The sequence below is a fragment of the Leucopleurus acutus genome, assembly GCF_964270905.1.
Source record: "Leucopleurus acutus genome assembly, chromosome: 11".
Lineage (NCBI taxonomy): Eukaryota > Metazoa > Chordata > Mammalia > Artiodactyla > Delphinidae > Leucopleurus > Leucopleurus acutus.
In genome coordinates this window covers 77,589,290-77,605,704 of record NC_139152.1, presented here as the reverse complement: position 1 = coordinate 77,605,704, position 16,415 = coordinate 77,589,290, and the positions used below count along the sequence as shown (strand labels likewise).

The following is a 16,415-nucleotide window of genomic DNA, read 5'->3' as shown; positions in this document are numbered from 1 at the left end:
TCTCCCCTTTGGGCTTTCTTGGTTCCCTCAGAGTTGTCACTCTGTGTCTCCTGCCTGCCGTGTCTAACCACACGTCCCGCCTACACTTGAGCCCGCTCTCAGAGGGAAACTTCTTTCAGTTTGAGGAAAAAGCTACCTTGTCTCAAATGATGTTTGGGCTAAAAAAAGAGAGAGCCTTGGGCTTGACACACCAAAGCGGAACCAAGGCTACTGGGAAGAGGTGAGTGCTGGGTGTGTGTGTGTGTGTGTGTGTGTGTGTGTGTGTGTGTGTGTGTGTGTGTGTGTGTGTGTGTGTGTGTGTGTGTGTGTGTGTGTGTGTGTGTGTGTGTGTGTGTGAGAGAGAGAGAGAGAGAGAGAGAGAGAGAGTATTCAGGGAATACTGGGCACATCACAAGGGAAACAGCTTGACCTCCTTGTAGCTCCTTCATAAATCTTTCATTGACCATAAACACCCCCCAGCGTGCACGGCCCAATTCCAGGGGGCACCAGCCATGAACTCTAGGGTGTGAATGGCACGCTCTGGATTTGAGTACCACGTGGCCCCGCCCCTACCACGTGGAAGATGGCCTGACTCAGCAAGGATCACACAGCCGCTCACAGCCACGCTGCAGCTATTATGGGAACAGCTGGAGGAAATGTGCACAAAAGTGGCCCCTCAAGTGTTGGGGAGACAGCAAAAGTCAAGTCTTTGATCGCCCAAGGTGATGAAAGGACTCCCTCATTTTGGTTTTTCTTTATGGGGCCAGGGCAAATACCAACTGGAACTTCTTACACATCGATAAAAAGCCTCTCGGGCAGTTAATTTTGTAGTCTATTCCTCTTTGGCATACACTTAAGGGAAGCAGTTTCTTCATCATTACTTACCCAGGGGCCTACTTGCAGTTAGGAAACCTCAGCAGGAGTCCTATGCCCAAGATCTGGCCCTGCTCCGTCCCTGACAGGCTGCTTGATTTGGGCAAGTCCCTGAACATCAATAACCGAATCTGTAAAATGGACCCAATAATACACACGCCCTGTCTATTAGCATTGTTGTGAGGCCCAAATGAAATCATGTGTGTGGAAATAATTGGAAAATTATCTGTATCAAGCTAGAGAATGGAAAGAACAACTATTCACCCAAGGTAGATAGTGATTTTCTTGGCCGTTAAGGCGCCTGTCGCTTTTCCTTATTCTTCTAGAGTATACCGCACTGATCGGGTTCTAACTTTACGGCATCTGACGATCTGAAGGAAGAATTAACCTTGGGGACTCAAACGATCCAAAGGAAAAGTCCAAAGTGTGCAGGAGGAATAAAGAAGGGAAGTTTAGGGACATACCTGGGCAGCCTCTATACCAGGCAAGCATGGGGGGCGTGCAACTGAGCCACGGGGAACATGCAAAGTGGTGAGGTCTGTATTTCACATCCTCCCACGGGCTCTTCCACCTGCTTCCCTCCTTCCAAGGCCCCAGTGTCCTCCAACCTCCCAGGCCTTCCTACTGCCAAAGTCCCACTCTCCAAGATCTATCCTTCCTTTTTCCTGCTTTACACTCCATCCCCAATCTAAATCTCCATCCCTTCCATGTGGCTACTTTCAGTCAATTACCTACAAAAAGACAACCTGACTCGAACAAGTCACAAAAATATATGAATTGCTGATAGTGTAAAAAAATGCATTCTCCTAGATTCTTAGAGTTGGAAGAGACACAGTTCAACCATGTTCTTCCATGAGGAAGCTACTGGCATTCTAGATGGCATATTTCTTCACTGTGGGGGCTGTCCTCCATGATGCAGGACTTTTAGCATCCCTGACACCTGCCCAGGAATACCAGTAGTGCCCCCCCACCATCATTTTGACTTCTGCAAAACCTCCCTCTCTCGCACTGCTAAATACCCTCTAAATAAATGGCATCCTCTTCTTTGAGAACCTGTGGAATCGCTCCCAAGATTTCAGAGTTGCTAGAAAATGATTATCTAGACATTTCTTCCCCCCAATTCTCTCCCTCCCGATCTTCCCCATCATGGTGAATGGTACCAACATTCACCCTCAGCTCCTCTCTTTCCATCAGTCCCCACACCCAATACCTGAAAAATCTCGGCTGAATTTCCCAGCAATCTTACATCTATCTTCTCCATCTCCATGGTTTCCACCCAGTCCAAGCCCCCATCATCTCACTCCTGATCTACAGCAAGAGCCTCCTGGTTTCTCTCTTTCAACCTACAATCTATTCTCCATCCAGTAGCCAGAGTGATTCTTTAACGTATAAAGTAGGCCACGTTACTTCTTTGACTAAAAGTCTTCAACGGCTTTCTATCACACTTAGAATTAAACCCAAATACTTCCCCAGGTCCCATCTGCTCTGGTCCCTGCCTACTTCTTCAAACTCATCCCTTGTCACTCTTTTCCTTCACTCTGCTTCAGCTCCCACAGCTCCCACAGTGTCTTTCTTTCAGACTCTTTAACATGTTCCCATCTTTCTGCCTCAGGGCCTTTGCATATGCTATTTCTGCTACCTCCCCTCTCTTCACACCTTGTAGGTTGGTTTTTTTTTTTTTAAGTCTTTCAGGTTTCAAGTTCAATGTCACCTCCTCATGGACACATGACTATAGATCATCCTATCCCTAGGCCGGTAGTTATTCTGAATCATAATATTCCATTTGTTTCCTTGAAAATAATTATAATTACATTGCTTTAAATTTTTTTATTTAATGTCTGTCTCCCGGTAGACTCTAAGCTCTACAATAGTTTATCTTACTCTACCCTCTGCAGCATATACCTCAGCATCTGGCATGTTGTTAGCTGTCAATAAACATTTATTGAATGAATGAACGAATACACGGATCAGTATTTGAATGCTTTCAGTCAATATCTCACCAGGCAACCCTGGTACATTGCTAAGTAGGTCTAATCATTACAAAGTTCTACAAAAGTTCATTACAAAATTTGTCCCTTGCAAGCACTGGGCCTTGGTTCTGCCTTGGGGAACAATACTAAACTACCCCACATCTGCTGCCATGTAGCTTGGCCTTCTCTAAATTTCACATCCATGGTTCACTGACAGTTTGCAAAAGACAGTTCCTAGGTCTTTTGCCATCTGCATCTATAGACAGTCTATAGACTCAGTGTACTTAAAATGAGGCTCTAAGTAAACAAAATACTTTAGGTATTTTCGTATCCTCTAACCAAAGTGAAGAATAATAGCACTGTTCTTGTCCCATGATCAGAACAGCATAACCTGTGAACTGTTGCATTTGGCTAACTCTTTAAAATAGAAATACTGAATAACAAAGTGGTAGCATGGAAGAGTAGAAAGAACAAGAGATTTAGGGTAAAGAAAAATGTGAGTTCAAGTTCAAGCTCTATTACTTATGAGCTGTCTCTAAGCAGTCACTTAACCTTTCTGAGGCTTCTCCACCCACCCACCTGCTCCATCCAGTCCATTTATGGAGCACTTGGCTCTTGGCCAAGTGCCTGACCTGTAAAAATCCAGGTGGGACTGAACTCCCTATTGTCAAACTAAGCCAATCAAATGAGTTTTGAAACAAAATGCAGCATCTTGTCATTGGTTTTCTGACACACACAGTAACGGAATGAGTGCTTCGAGTGGGGACCGCACTGACATCCACAGTTCCTGCAAAGAATTCCGGGAATCCATGAAACCAGATGAGAAAAAAAATCCTATTTTAGCAAACTCTGACTGAAATTCAGCATTTCATTTAATTATGAATGCAGACCAGAGTCATATTAACTGAACCTGTGACTTTGTCATCAAAAGAAATCAGATATTTTCATATCATTTTATAGTTGTTGCAGGTATCTCAAAATATCATTTGTGCTTATCACTACTTTGAAATGATGGTAGTTACCGCTGCTAGGTCTTGCTATTTAAATGTGCTAAGATATATTACTCTATTTCAAATTGGAAAAAACATTTTGATATATCTGTAGATCAATATAATTGGTTCATTTTGCAACTCTCTCTTTTTATTTTATGTGTTTAAAACCACTGCTCTGAGGAGGGATCTACAGGCTTCCCCAGAGGTCCACAGCACAAGGGCTCCACGGGAGGGAGGGGCACAGAGACGTTGCTAAGCCCAGGAGACTGAGACTGGGTGACACCTGTAACTACCAGCTGCTCTGGGCCACCTAGCCCTCCTGATGCCTCAGAGGAGCAAGGACCAGCACGTGGAATCCAATTTCTAAGACTACTCGCTGATGGCAAAGGAACCTCAGAAGGACGTCCGTGCAGAATAATTAGGAACAGTTGATGTGTTAGAGAATATCCTTCTCAAGTAGACTCTTCCAAGACCAGGCTGGAGGGGCAGGAGGGAAAGACCAGGAATCCGGCCTCATTGGTGAGGGAGTCACAGGGAAACTCCCCTCTCTTTAGACTACCTGGCTTTTATTCCTCCTATAAACACAGCTCCAGGGGCTTGGGCTCCTCTTGGAAGCTCTTATCTCGCCTAGCCGTAACCACATCTTCTCCACTAGATGGAGAGCACCTTCCTTCCAGTTCAACAAATGCTTACTGTGGGCCCACTGTGCAATAGACGGCATTCTGGATGCCTGGGAAACACTGATGAGACGCCCCTGGCCACTCCCCTCAAGGCAGTTACAGCCCCAATGGCACCGTGTTGAGCCCAACACAGAGCCTGGCCCACAGCTGGCACTCCATAGAGGCTGACAGAGTGGATCCCCAATTCCTCACTTCCTGGCCAACCGCGTGCTTAACGGCCCTTTCTGCAGGTCCCAAAGATATCTAAAACTCGATGAAAATTAAACTAATTGGTCACCAACACCTCTCAGTTCTACACCTTAAGAAGCTATTTCATTGAACCCCTCCTCTCCACCTGCACTGCCACCACCTCAGTTCAGGTCTCCAACACGCTCACTTGGATTACTGCAGCCACGCAATCCATCTCTCTCTCTCCACGTTCCTTGCGGCCACTGCTCTAGACCAAGGCAACGTTATTTCTCACCTGGACTACTTCGACAGCCTCCTGCCTCTGCTGGGGCCAATCTCTCATTCATGCCCCAAAGGGCAGCCATTTATTTAGGAATTCAAATCCAGTGGCGTCGCTTCCCTTCAAAGGCCCTTCTAAGCTTTCAGAAAAAAATACAAGCTCCTTCCCACTGCCCACCAGGACTACAGGATCCGCTGCCGCTTCCTTCCCCAACCTCTTTCCCCGACACTCTCCCCTCTCCACCTCCCTAACTCGACCACACTAGCCTTTGCTTCTTCAGAATGACCAAGTCATTTCCCCTTTCGAGGCCTTGCACTGCTCCTCAGTCCCCCTTGGGGACGTGTAGCTATCCCCTCTCATCTTCCTGGTGGCAGCACAACCTCCTTAAAGAGAACTTTCCCCAACACCTCAACTAACACAGCTCTCTTACGTCCTGTTATTTCTCTCAGGGCCCCCATCTCAGCCTGGGCCTTAATTCTCTCATCTGTAAAGTGGAAATAATGACATTACCCATCTCATAAAGTCGTGGTGAGGATTAAACGAGTTCATATTGGTAAAGGGCTGACTTAGGACAATACCTGGTGAGAAGTGAGTGCTAGCTATCATTTTAATATAAAAATAACCTCTTTATCTGCTGCATGTTTACTGTCTACTCTGTTGATCGTTGGTACAAATATTTCCTCACAGTGCTTGGCACATAGTAGGAACTCAAGAAGTATTTGTTGGTCCTTCTAATCAGCGGTTTTGCCTCTCATCTTGCCTCATCCATTCTTCTGAGTGATCTCTCTAGAACACAATCAGATCATGTCTGCCTAGAGCCCTGCTGCTGTCCTCCATCAGCCATGGGCCATGGCTTTCACACCCTGCTCAGCAGAGTCCCAGAAGTTCCTCTGAGATGCCACAGGGACAGGCAGGGGGTGGGGGGAGGGCGAGTTGCAGGATTCTGGGAACCTCCCCACCCCTGCTTCACCGTGAGCCCCGGCACTTGGCAACGGCCTCACCCAGAACAGCAGGTCAATGATGATTTATTAGCCTTTTTCTCATACTGAGCCTCTGGTTTAAGATTTAAAGCCCAGGTTTAGAAAGTCTGAAAACAACTGACCATCAGGATAAAATCCAGCCATCTTGGCCAGTCTTATTAAGCCCTTTGCCATCTGGCCCTGCATGCTCATTTCTGGACACTCCCCAGCCAGGGCGAGCTACCTGCGGTTCACAAGCTTATTCAACTTCCCTCTTGTGCACAAGCTGTGCCCTGTCTCTGGAACTCCCTTTCTTGCCTCTTCTACTTGGCTTTAAGCCACAGCTCCAGCATCACCTCTCTGAAGCCTCCCAGGTCCTCCCACGCTGAGTGGGACACTCCTTCTTGGGGTTTCTGCACCACCTTTTTGCTAAATCTCTCACGATGTCTTAGGGCAACGTGAAGGTTTGCTTTACTCTCAGCCCTTCTGTTACAGCAGGCGTCGGTAAACCGCCCGCTGTGGACCAAATCTAGCCTGCTGCCTGTTTTTCTGAATGACCCCCTGCCAGGCTAATCGTTTTTACATTTTTAGATGGCTGGAAAAAATCAAAAGAATAATATTTTATGACAAGTGAAAACTATACATGAAATTCAGATTTCTGTGTCCATAAAGTTCTACTGGAACATCCCCGTGCTTGTTCATTTATATGTTGCCTAGGGTTGCTTTCACACTTCAGTGGCAGAGTTGAGCAATGGCAACCGAGACTGTATGCGGTCTGCAAAGCCCACGATATTGACGATCTGACCTTTACAGAAAAAGTTTGCCGACTTCTGCGATAAGAACATTGGCCAGAGAGGTGGGGTGGGGATTGCTGGGGTCAAATCCCCCTCGTAACTCCTCTGAGGAGACACTACGTGTAACTCTTGATTAGACAGTCAAACCCATCAACTACAGAAACAGTAAAACTTAAGTCACAATTCTATTTGGTTTTGTGATAGTATATAAACTAGTATTAATTTTCTATCTGGATGAAAATGCTAAGAAAAACTATGCGTGCAATTGATAAAAAAAAATCTTCCCACTACCATGCCCCAAGTTAGACCCAGGATGCCTACAAACTGTGCCCCAGCGGACTTCGGTTGTTCTCTGAGCAGGCCTCAGTGATCATCAGCTATGTGCTACCACACATTCAAGGAAGACAGAGGTACGCCATGGAGAAGCCTGAAGGGAGCTAGAGATGATTCCATGCTGCTGTAGTCAACATGGTGATCACGGTGTGGCTCTTCCACCTTCCCATTCCTAGGCAGCCCGCCCACACACCTACCGGGGACCACTGCGTGATGGGCTTCCTTCTGCTGACTGCACCTGGGGTCAGTACCTGCCCCAAGGGCAATGAACCCCTACCCTGAACGAGGGCTCATAGTCTGGAGTGAAAGGATGGGTTGGACCCCATTCTCTCCCTTTCCTGGTCATTTGAACTAAATAACATAGAAAGCTGTTGCCAGTTGGTAGCCGATGCAGAAGGTTAAATGCTATTGAAAGGCAGAGTGGGGGGATCAGGTCAGGCTGAGGCACGTTCAGGGGGAGGGGGTGAGGGGCAGATGTGTGAGGAAGCCGAGGTGGTCACTACGTAGCAGGACTGAGGGAAGCGGCCACGCTAAGTCACGTTGACGATGAAACCTTAGAATGAGCACCCATCCCACTTCCTGCTGTTACACCCCTTTCCGCCGCCGGGAGTCCAGACCCCCTTCCCACTCCGTATCAGCCCCATCCTAGCACTCCTAAACAGTCATGAGAGTAATGACAGTAAATACACACACAGCATTTACTACAGGTCAGGTAGCGTTCAGACATATTAACTCATCAATCCAGACACAAATCCTATGAAACAAATAGGACCCCTACTTCTAGATGAAGAAACAAGCACAGAAAGGTTAAATAATTTGCCCAAGTTCACCCAACTGGGAAGTGGCAGCTGTGGTCCCAGTCGACCTGGCTCCAGAGTCTGTGCAGGCAACCACTGCACAGTACTGCTTCTCCTCCTAGATCTCCATGTAATCCCACCTGTTTCTATCCACTAAATGCCCCATCCCCTTGTTTGAACTTGCTCATGTAGATCTTTGTTTCACGCAACCAGCCGTGCCTAATTAGGATTGAAACTGGTATCAGGATTGATCTTTGTAAAGACCAGATCCTTCAAGAGAATTTTGGTGTGGTGTACAGCACAGTAGAAGGCTCTAGACATCTTCCCCCGCACCCCACATCCTGGAATGAAACGCAAATAGACTGCTGTCCGAAAGGGTGAAGGAGCTAATTTAACTATGACCTATAGATTCTTGAGACTCCGACTCTAAACTCAAACACAGTTAAGACTTCAGAAGTTTTTCTAGGTATTTCCTTTGGGCAATTAGAAGAGGATAAGGAATATAAGGGTAGTGGAATTAGCTGGTTACTTTAGATGACCCTAAGTAAAGCTGCAATGAAAACAGTGGCACAAATTCTTATCCCAGGTGCCTCAGGTGGACGACAAGGGAAACTGATACCTTACAGCTGTGGTTCTAAAAGCTGAATGTATATTAGAATCACCTGGAGAGCTTGTTAAACCACAGATTGCCAGTCCCACACCCTACTCTGCGTTTCTGATTGGGGCCCAAGAGTTTGTATTTCTAGTAAGTTCCCAGGTGATGCTGAATGCTGCTGGTCCAGAGACTACACTTGAGAACCCTACAAGTTCTTGAGGGGCTTTGTGCCCTACAGCACAGAGCCCTCTCCCCTTGTCCGCTGAAAAGCACGATCACGCAATTAAATTATACCACAGAAGTGCCAACCATGCTGGGTTTCTATGGTCAAAGGTAACTCCCAGATTGGCAAGACCAGAAGCCTGGTGAGCCCCATGAATGGGGATTTCAGAGGAGTGGAGGATGCCAGTTAGGCTCAGACTAGGGAAGAAAGAGGCCCCAACACATCAGACACCAAGAAAAAGACAATGGTTAAGGGAGTATGAGGTGGCCAGGTTCAGGAAAGTGTGGCTGCCAACCACAGATAGCATCCCCAACATGATCCCCCGTTTACTAATTCAGCAAGTATTTCCTAAGGTGCTATGCTAGGTACTCTGGGTTCACCAGAGAACAAAATGTTACAAGGTTCCTGACCTTCTGGGGCTTGTATTTTAACTGTGGCTGCTAATAAAGACAAGAGCACCTGTAACCCAGACTTAACAGGTTGAGATTTCTGGATTTAGTTTACGAGCTAGTTCTTCTGTCTGAGAACAAAAGCTGGGAGCCCTCCTTTAAGGTCCTGTAAGTCTCTCTGAGGTCGTTTATAAGCCTGAATACAAAACGTGCCGGCACGACCTAGAAATTGACCACTGAGGAACTACAACCCTCCCAAAGTCTGAATTTCAAGTGCTCAAACATGCAGACCCAGAAACCCCGTTGGCACTCAAGGATTCTCTGTTCTATTGTCTTACGCCCAGCAAACAGCTGATCCCAGAGCAGTTGCAAGGGCCTAGCAGGCTCCATGTAGGACAGGATTGACACCAGAACCCGATGTCTGTGAGGCTGGACTGTCCACGGCTGTGTGTTACAGGCCCAGGTCCTCAATCCTCTACCATGTATCAGTTGTGGAAACCAACCAAAGCTCTCCAGGCCTCAATTCCTCATCATAAAATCATAAACATAAACTACAATCCTTGCCCCATAGGGTGATTATGAGAATCAACCAAAAATAAGGCATGTGAAGTGCTTAGCACAAAGCCTGGCCATAAGAGTCACCCAGCAGTAGGAGCTATGATGGCTTTTCCCTCTTCCTAAGTGGGTGTTGGGCTTTTTAAATCTCCCTTGCATATCACATGTGTGTATGGGGGTAAAATTCACCATCTAGTCCGTAGACTGCAAAGTGGCTAGACAGGATCATAACAGAAACTAAAGAAGAAATAAACATTGCAGGAAGACTGTGGATTTTGAGGTCAATAAGGGTCACTGCCAAGTGGCCCTGGGACATCACTTCTGCATGCAGTAGCTAGAAGTGTCTTGGGGTACTGTCTGCTGGAGAGCATGTGAGTGTTTTGTGGTTGTCTGCATGACAGTTAAATTATGTCAGGCTTTGGAATTATGTGAGTGTGGAGGAAGCAGGTGCGTCTCTCCACAAGTGGTAGAATGAACTAGAAGAGTCAGTCCTGTTGGCCAACACAGTAGGAAACATGCCACCCTCAGTAACTATAGAGGGGGTAGCCACCACGTTTAAACCACAAGCAACCCCAGGCCCCAACTATGGCGGCCAAACAATCTGGAACAATCAGACTTCAAAACGCAGGTGTACACACTTTTCTACCATATGCCAAGGGTAACAGGAGTTCAGAAACAAGAGGAAGTTAACTTGTACATCATTTGAAACATTCACTTTTTATGTTAACCCAAGCACATAGATATGTTATGGAATAGAATGAAAAAAAAATCACCTTAAGTTTTAAAACACACTTCAAGGGGCACCCTCCAGCCTCAACCCCATATCCTAGGGGAGGTTGGTTACTGCCTCTAATTAGGGGACTTTGAAGGGAAAGTCTGAAGCACCAAAGTGGTGGAAAGAATACAGAAGTAGATATTGTGAGACCTGGGTTTACGCTGGAGGCTCTGACGCTTCCTTTGCTCTCTTGAGCAAGTTGCTTAAGTGATCAGCTCCCTCATCAGGTAAATGAGAATGTTCCTCAGAGAATCAACCTTACGCTTGATGAGGGCCTCAAAAGAAGTAATGTATGAGGAAGTGCCGGATTATTAGAGAGTGTCTACAGAATTCGGCTGCCTGGGCACGCTCACAGGCTGAAGCTCTCCCGCGATAGTTGTGAAAGGAGATTCAAAGTTGGAGGCAAGACAGAAAAAGTCACGGCCCAGCGTGTGAACGGCTGAGGACACACTCATTGCACAAGCATCTTGTAAATTAATCTTTAGCGGGAGAAGCTGAGGGCCAGCAAATCAGCCGACAAGAGATAAGGAGAGAACCAAGAAATGAGAAAACACAACCCAGTCACTCCTGTCACTTTCCTACCCATGGTTGACTGAAGATGGAAAATAAGAGCGAGTCATCCAGGGGTAGCGGGAGGAGGCAAGCAAATCTAGCCCCTGGTGCTTTGCTGCCTGTGGATTACCGTTAAAATGACTGTGTCTGCTCTGGAGGAATCACTGTTAGAATCTACCGAGGCTCCCTCTGGAGTGTTTCAAGTTTTGTCTATCTCAGGCACCTGTAATTCAGCATGCCTTTTCCCAAACACACTGAAAACCTGAAAATAAAACACAGAACAAATGCAACCCAATGACATCATCGTTCTGAGTGACAACCAGGGGGGCACACTGATCCCATAGCCCCATTAAACGGGGCTGCCACCTGCTACTGTCCTTTCAATGGCAGGATCAGTGGCACCCAGCACAGAGCACAAATATTTGTGGAAGTCTCTTACCTGCCTATTCAATAGATTAGAAAATTGTCAGCGTTTTCATCAAAACGACCGCCTTTTTTTTTTCATTCAAAACCTCTCCTGAAATTCAATCCCACTAAGGCTTTTTAATTCATAAGAGCAGCAAGGAATTTACTTAAAGAATCATTGCAAAACTCCAAGCTCCTACCTGTGCAGCTGTGACAAGCTATTGTTTGAACCGGAGTATATTATTTAACTCGGATGACAAGCTCAGGGGGTAGAGACCCCGTCTTTCAGAATCCGCAGCTCTGAGCACGCTGGGAGCTCTCCATAAACAGCAGCAGCAAGGCGTGCTGTGGAGGGACCTACCTTAATTATTTCTTTTTCCAATTCCAGATTTTTGGCCACAAGTGTTTATCCCTTGCTTGATTTCCAAGGGGCAGCTACCTCCCAGAAGCTCCCCGCGAAGATGGATCAACAGCTCTCTGACTTTCCCTTCCCCTCATCCCAGCGCAAGCAGGAACACCTGATCAAGCCAAAATGTGGCTTCTGAGTGAGTGCATTCAGGGTGCCTACTGGGTTTGGAAGGGAACTAAGTCCTCCAGGCCCCAGTGGGTAGAGAAAGGCGGTAAAGAGAAATGTTTTGGCTCCACACATCTACACAGCTGTCAGATGGCAAAGCTTGGACTTCCACTGTTATCACCTGCTGCGGGCCTCCGAGCTGTCTTGTCATTAACCCCGGAGACCAAGTGTGCCTAAAGCTCGACACTAAGTAATATGTAGGGGTTACTTTCAAGTCTTTCAACGGAGAGGTCGAAGGTGATGATTTTTGCCAAACTTGAACTGTTACATAATAAGGCTCTCACAAAGACAGATATTAAATGTTAAATTATACTTGTATAGCAAGACGGAGTCATTTAGGGAGCATTATGTGTTATTTATGCTTTAAAATAATTATAGCAGTAACTAAATGAAGGCATTATGCGTGTGCCCCAGTACACAAGTAGTGGGCAAGGAGGAAGAAGCAAATGACCATTCTAAGGGGCCTTGCAAGAGACCTGTTTTTTCCTTCTGGGTAATAGGGCTAATATTTGGTAAGATGTGCTCTGCGTGGCTGGGGATGGGAGTGTCTTTCCATACACTTATTAATATACCTTACAGCCAACGTCCCCTCTATGCTTACACAACAAATGTACCAACACAACACGTTTTTCCAAGTGGAGACTTCTCGCCTTCCTCTCTGACGCATTTCATACCAAAACAATGGCAACACCTGTAGCTGTTCATTTCTGCTCTCTGATTTCCGTCCAGTTATAAAGGAGGCGCTCAGCAGGCTCCCCTCTCAGGAGCCATATGCGGACTTGACGTGCCAGCAGCCTTGGAAGGAAGACGGCCACGGAGAACTGCACAATGGCTCCATAATCCCCATCAACTGAATCCTCTTGAACCGCCGCTTTATTTTCCAGTCAAAGAAATGCCAATCTCAAGAGGCAAGCTGTGGCTGCCCTGGGAACCCAGGGGAAACCTCTGCCGTTTGCCTGGGAGGGTGGTGCCTCCGAGCCGCGCGATCTAGTCAGGCAATCTGGAGCCCAGAAACTGCCTGAAGTACCCTAACACTTTCTCTTGCTCTCCCCTCTAGGGCGAGGCTTTTTACCCACAAAGCCACCTCCAGCCTGCTCAGCTTCTCCCCCCAGCTGGAGATCACAGCTCACGCTCAGCGGAGCCACAGCCCCGCCCCCTTGCACGGGGTCACGCTGAGGGTTCTGTTCCCGCAAGCCTGAGCCTCTGTTCCAGGCTAGCGCTGACCCATGTCGAACAGGCTACCAACTCCTCAGACCACATCACACGTGTTACGGGGTTGGTGGGGGGAAGATGGGGGGCACAAAGACTGGGGTGTGGCAAGTCCTTTAGGTTCTGGGGCTTCTCTGCCTAGGGCACTGTGTTTGGTAACGCCGTTGAGGGCAAGGCTCAAAGCCACACGCCCGCTAAGACCACACACCTGGGGAAGAGATTAGGGAAGGGCGGGGGAGCGGCGCGGCGAGGCTCAGACCCAAACAAGCGCCCATGTTTGGACAGAGAAGGATGGCAATGGGATGCAGCCACCAGAGTTTTGAGCCTAACTCCTACCCTCGCCACCTCCCTTCTTACACTCCCTCGGGGACCTCTGGCCGAGCTTTAGAGTAGCCCGAGGTCTCGGAGACCGTAAGACAACGGCCGTCGGGCGGCCGCCGCCGGGCTGTGTAAATCCGGGACCTGGTAAAGGTCAACCCTCTCCCTCCGGCTCTGCCTCGCCGGCGGCTCCGCAGCAGGAGCGCTCCCCGCAGCGTCACGGGGTTAGGACTTACGCAGTGGTACTCAGCCTCGAAGTCCCAGCTGCAGGTCTTGGTGCGCGCCTGTATCTCCCTCATCCTGAAGAGGCAGAGTGCCGTGGTGGCGGGGGAGCGCCTCTCCTGGTCCCCTCCGGTGGCCGCGCTGAACACGCCCGCCCAAACGTCCAGGGCCTCCACCAGGCTGGAGGAGAGCAGCAGGCGGCGGCCGTCGGGGTGGCCGTGGCCGCAGTCGAGGGCTGCCTGGCCCTGGAACAGGACCTCGGAGCTCTTCGCGATGCGCGCCATACTGGGCCAGCCGGTGGCGGCGCCGCTCGTGTAGTTGTAGGGGTAGTAGGGGAAGTAGACGCTGCCGTTCCAGAGAAAGGCGTCCACGAAGTGCAGGCTACCCCCGCCCTCGCGCAGCTTGAGGCGTCCCGTCTCCTTCGTGGCCAGGCTGCGCCCCTCCGTGTCCTTGAGCGCGATGGCCGTTTCGCGGTCGGACGCCGCAGGGTTGCAGCGGCTTGCCGTCTCGGGCTCGGGCAGCACGTAGGTGGCGGCCACCGCCAGGTACCAGCTGTTCGTGTCGCCCGCGAGGTACACCACGCCGGCCGTCGAGCCCTGCGGGTGACACGACACCACCTCGGTGCCGTTGCGCAGGGAGCTGCGGCTCAGATTACCCAGGGGTCGCACCTCGCAGGCGCCCCGGTCGAAGGTCCAGCCGGTGAGCAGCAGCCCCCCGAGGCCGGCCGCCCCCTCGCGGTAGGGCAGCAGCAGCTTACTGAAGCTGCTCCCCGGCCGGGGCCGCGCGGGGGGCGTCAGCGAGACGGGCTCCGTGCAGTTGCCCGCTTGGTCCCGGTATAGGCGCGAGAGCCTGTGCTCCAGGCTGTAGTCCAGCTGGTCCAGGCAGCTGCCGCTCGCCACGAACACGCCGTCCTCCCGGCTCACGGCGATGGCTCCGATGGCTTGCTCCGACCGCCACACGGGCTCGTCCGCGCCCCGGCCGGGCGCCGCGAACGCCAGCAGATAGGCAAGCAAGGGCAGAGGCGCGGCGGGGCGCTGGGGGCGCGGCGGTGCCTTCCTCCGGGAGACCTCCATGGGGTTGGGGGGGCCGCCCCCGGGCAGGGCGCGCGGCGGCGACGGCGGCTCAGGCGCGCGGCGACTGAGACGCGGGCGGCGGCGGCTCCTGCGCGCGCTCGGGCTCCTGCGGCCGCCCCATCCCAGCAGCTCGCCCGGGAAGGAGAGCGGGGAGGGCGGCGCGCGGCGGGCTCGTTCCGGCAGCCTGTGCAGCAGCGGCGGCGGCGGCGGCGGCGGCGGCGGCGGCAAGCCCTGCGCGCTCCGGTGCCGCTTCCTCCTCGCCCTCCTTCTCCGGAGAGTTCCTCTCTGTGCAGCGCTGGCGCTCGAGGGGAGGCGCGGAGGGGAAGGGAGGGGACGGGCGGAGGGGAGCGAGGAAAGCGGGGAGGGCTGGAGAGGTTCGGTGCGCTTGTGCGTTTCACTTTCCCATTGTGAAAGTGGGATGCAACTAGCCCCCTTCCTCATCCTCTTCCTCCTCCGCCCTCCGCCCTCCGCCTCCTAGCCGCCCGCCCTCCCTCCCTCCCTCCCTCCCTCCACGCCCATCTCCCTCCCCTCTTGATTCGGTGAGATAGGGAGGAGGGAGGTCTCGTAATTTGGGTTACTGTGTAGGTGGCCTCTTTCATCTATTCATAACAAAGCTGAGCCGCCTGCCGCTGCCGCCGCGGCCGCCACCATCGCCCTTTGGCTCGCCCGGGGTTCCCGGGGCGCGCTAACAGTGCACCGAGCTGGCTCCTGCGCCTGTCCGCCTGCGGGGCTGTTCCAACGTTCGGGTTTTGTTTACGAGAGCAGCGGGGCGGGGGGCGGGGGGATACGCAAGGCTCGGGGAACTGGGACCCAGGACCCCGAAGGGTTGCAGCTGAGGCCCGGATCTCGGGCCACTGGAAGGCTGCGAGGGCGGCTGACAGGTGTGGAGCGGCGGGAGGGAGGCCCTGGGGAGGAGCGCGGGAGACGGTGGCGAGCCGGAGGCTCAAGGGACCAAGGCGCCCCTGTGACAGGGGATGGGTTTCCCCGGGTCAGAGGAATGGGGTGGAGGAAAGGCAGGCGCCAAGATTCTGGTCTGGACAATCCCTGGGGCCAGAGCTCCCATATTTGAAAAGGTTCTCCAATCTCCCTTGGCAACGGAGTCCCAGGCTTTCAAGCCTAGCACTTTGAAAGTTCTACTCATCATCTAACCTGAATGATCATGGCTAATATTCATTGAGCACTTACTGCTTGCCGGGCCCTGCTCTAAATTCACTACGTGGATTAAGACTCGTTTAATACCCGTAACAACCCTATTAATTACTGACTGTTATTATCACCTCCATTTAATAGAGAGGAGAATGATCACGGAAAGGTTACAGAACTTACCGGGGTCCTACTGATGGCAAACAACGGAACTGAGATTCGAATTCCATCTAGCTCCAGGAGGGCTTACACCACCCCCTCTAGCCACAGTTCCACCTGTGATCTTAACAGTACTACCTGGAGATCATTCTTAGCAGGTGAGACAGAAAAGTTCCCCAAGTTAAATATTCCAACCTACCTCGCCAGCCCAGCCTTCTAATCTCAGAGCCAAGTACCCTTATTTCCCTAGAGGCTCTCCCTCTGTCTCCTCCTTTCCCACCTCTTTCCTTTGGACACTCTGAGGTCTCACCAACTCACCCAGGGGGCAAATGCCAGCTGGGTTGCCCCCCAAACCACCAAGAATTTCTGCAGCACAGTGAATATCTGAATCATTGCAC

General features: G+C 50.6%; 1 protein-coding gene across 1 annotated transcript in view; it reads right to left on the bottom strand.

Annotated features, from left to right (window-relative positions):
- Positions 1-14,730, bottom strand: part of PLXNC1 (plexin C1) — a 139,695-nt gene extending 124,965 nt beyond the window's left edge. Inside the window, exon 1 of the mRNA XM_082850161.1 lies at positions 13,657-14,730. Within this exon, the coding sequence (XP_082706287.1) occupies positions 13,657-14,715 (1,059 nt within the window). The 5' untranslated portion in view covers positions 14,716-14,730. The remainder of the gene's footprint in view (positions 1-13,656) is intronic.
- Positions 14,731-16,415: the final 1,685 nt, after the last annotated feature.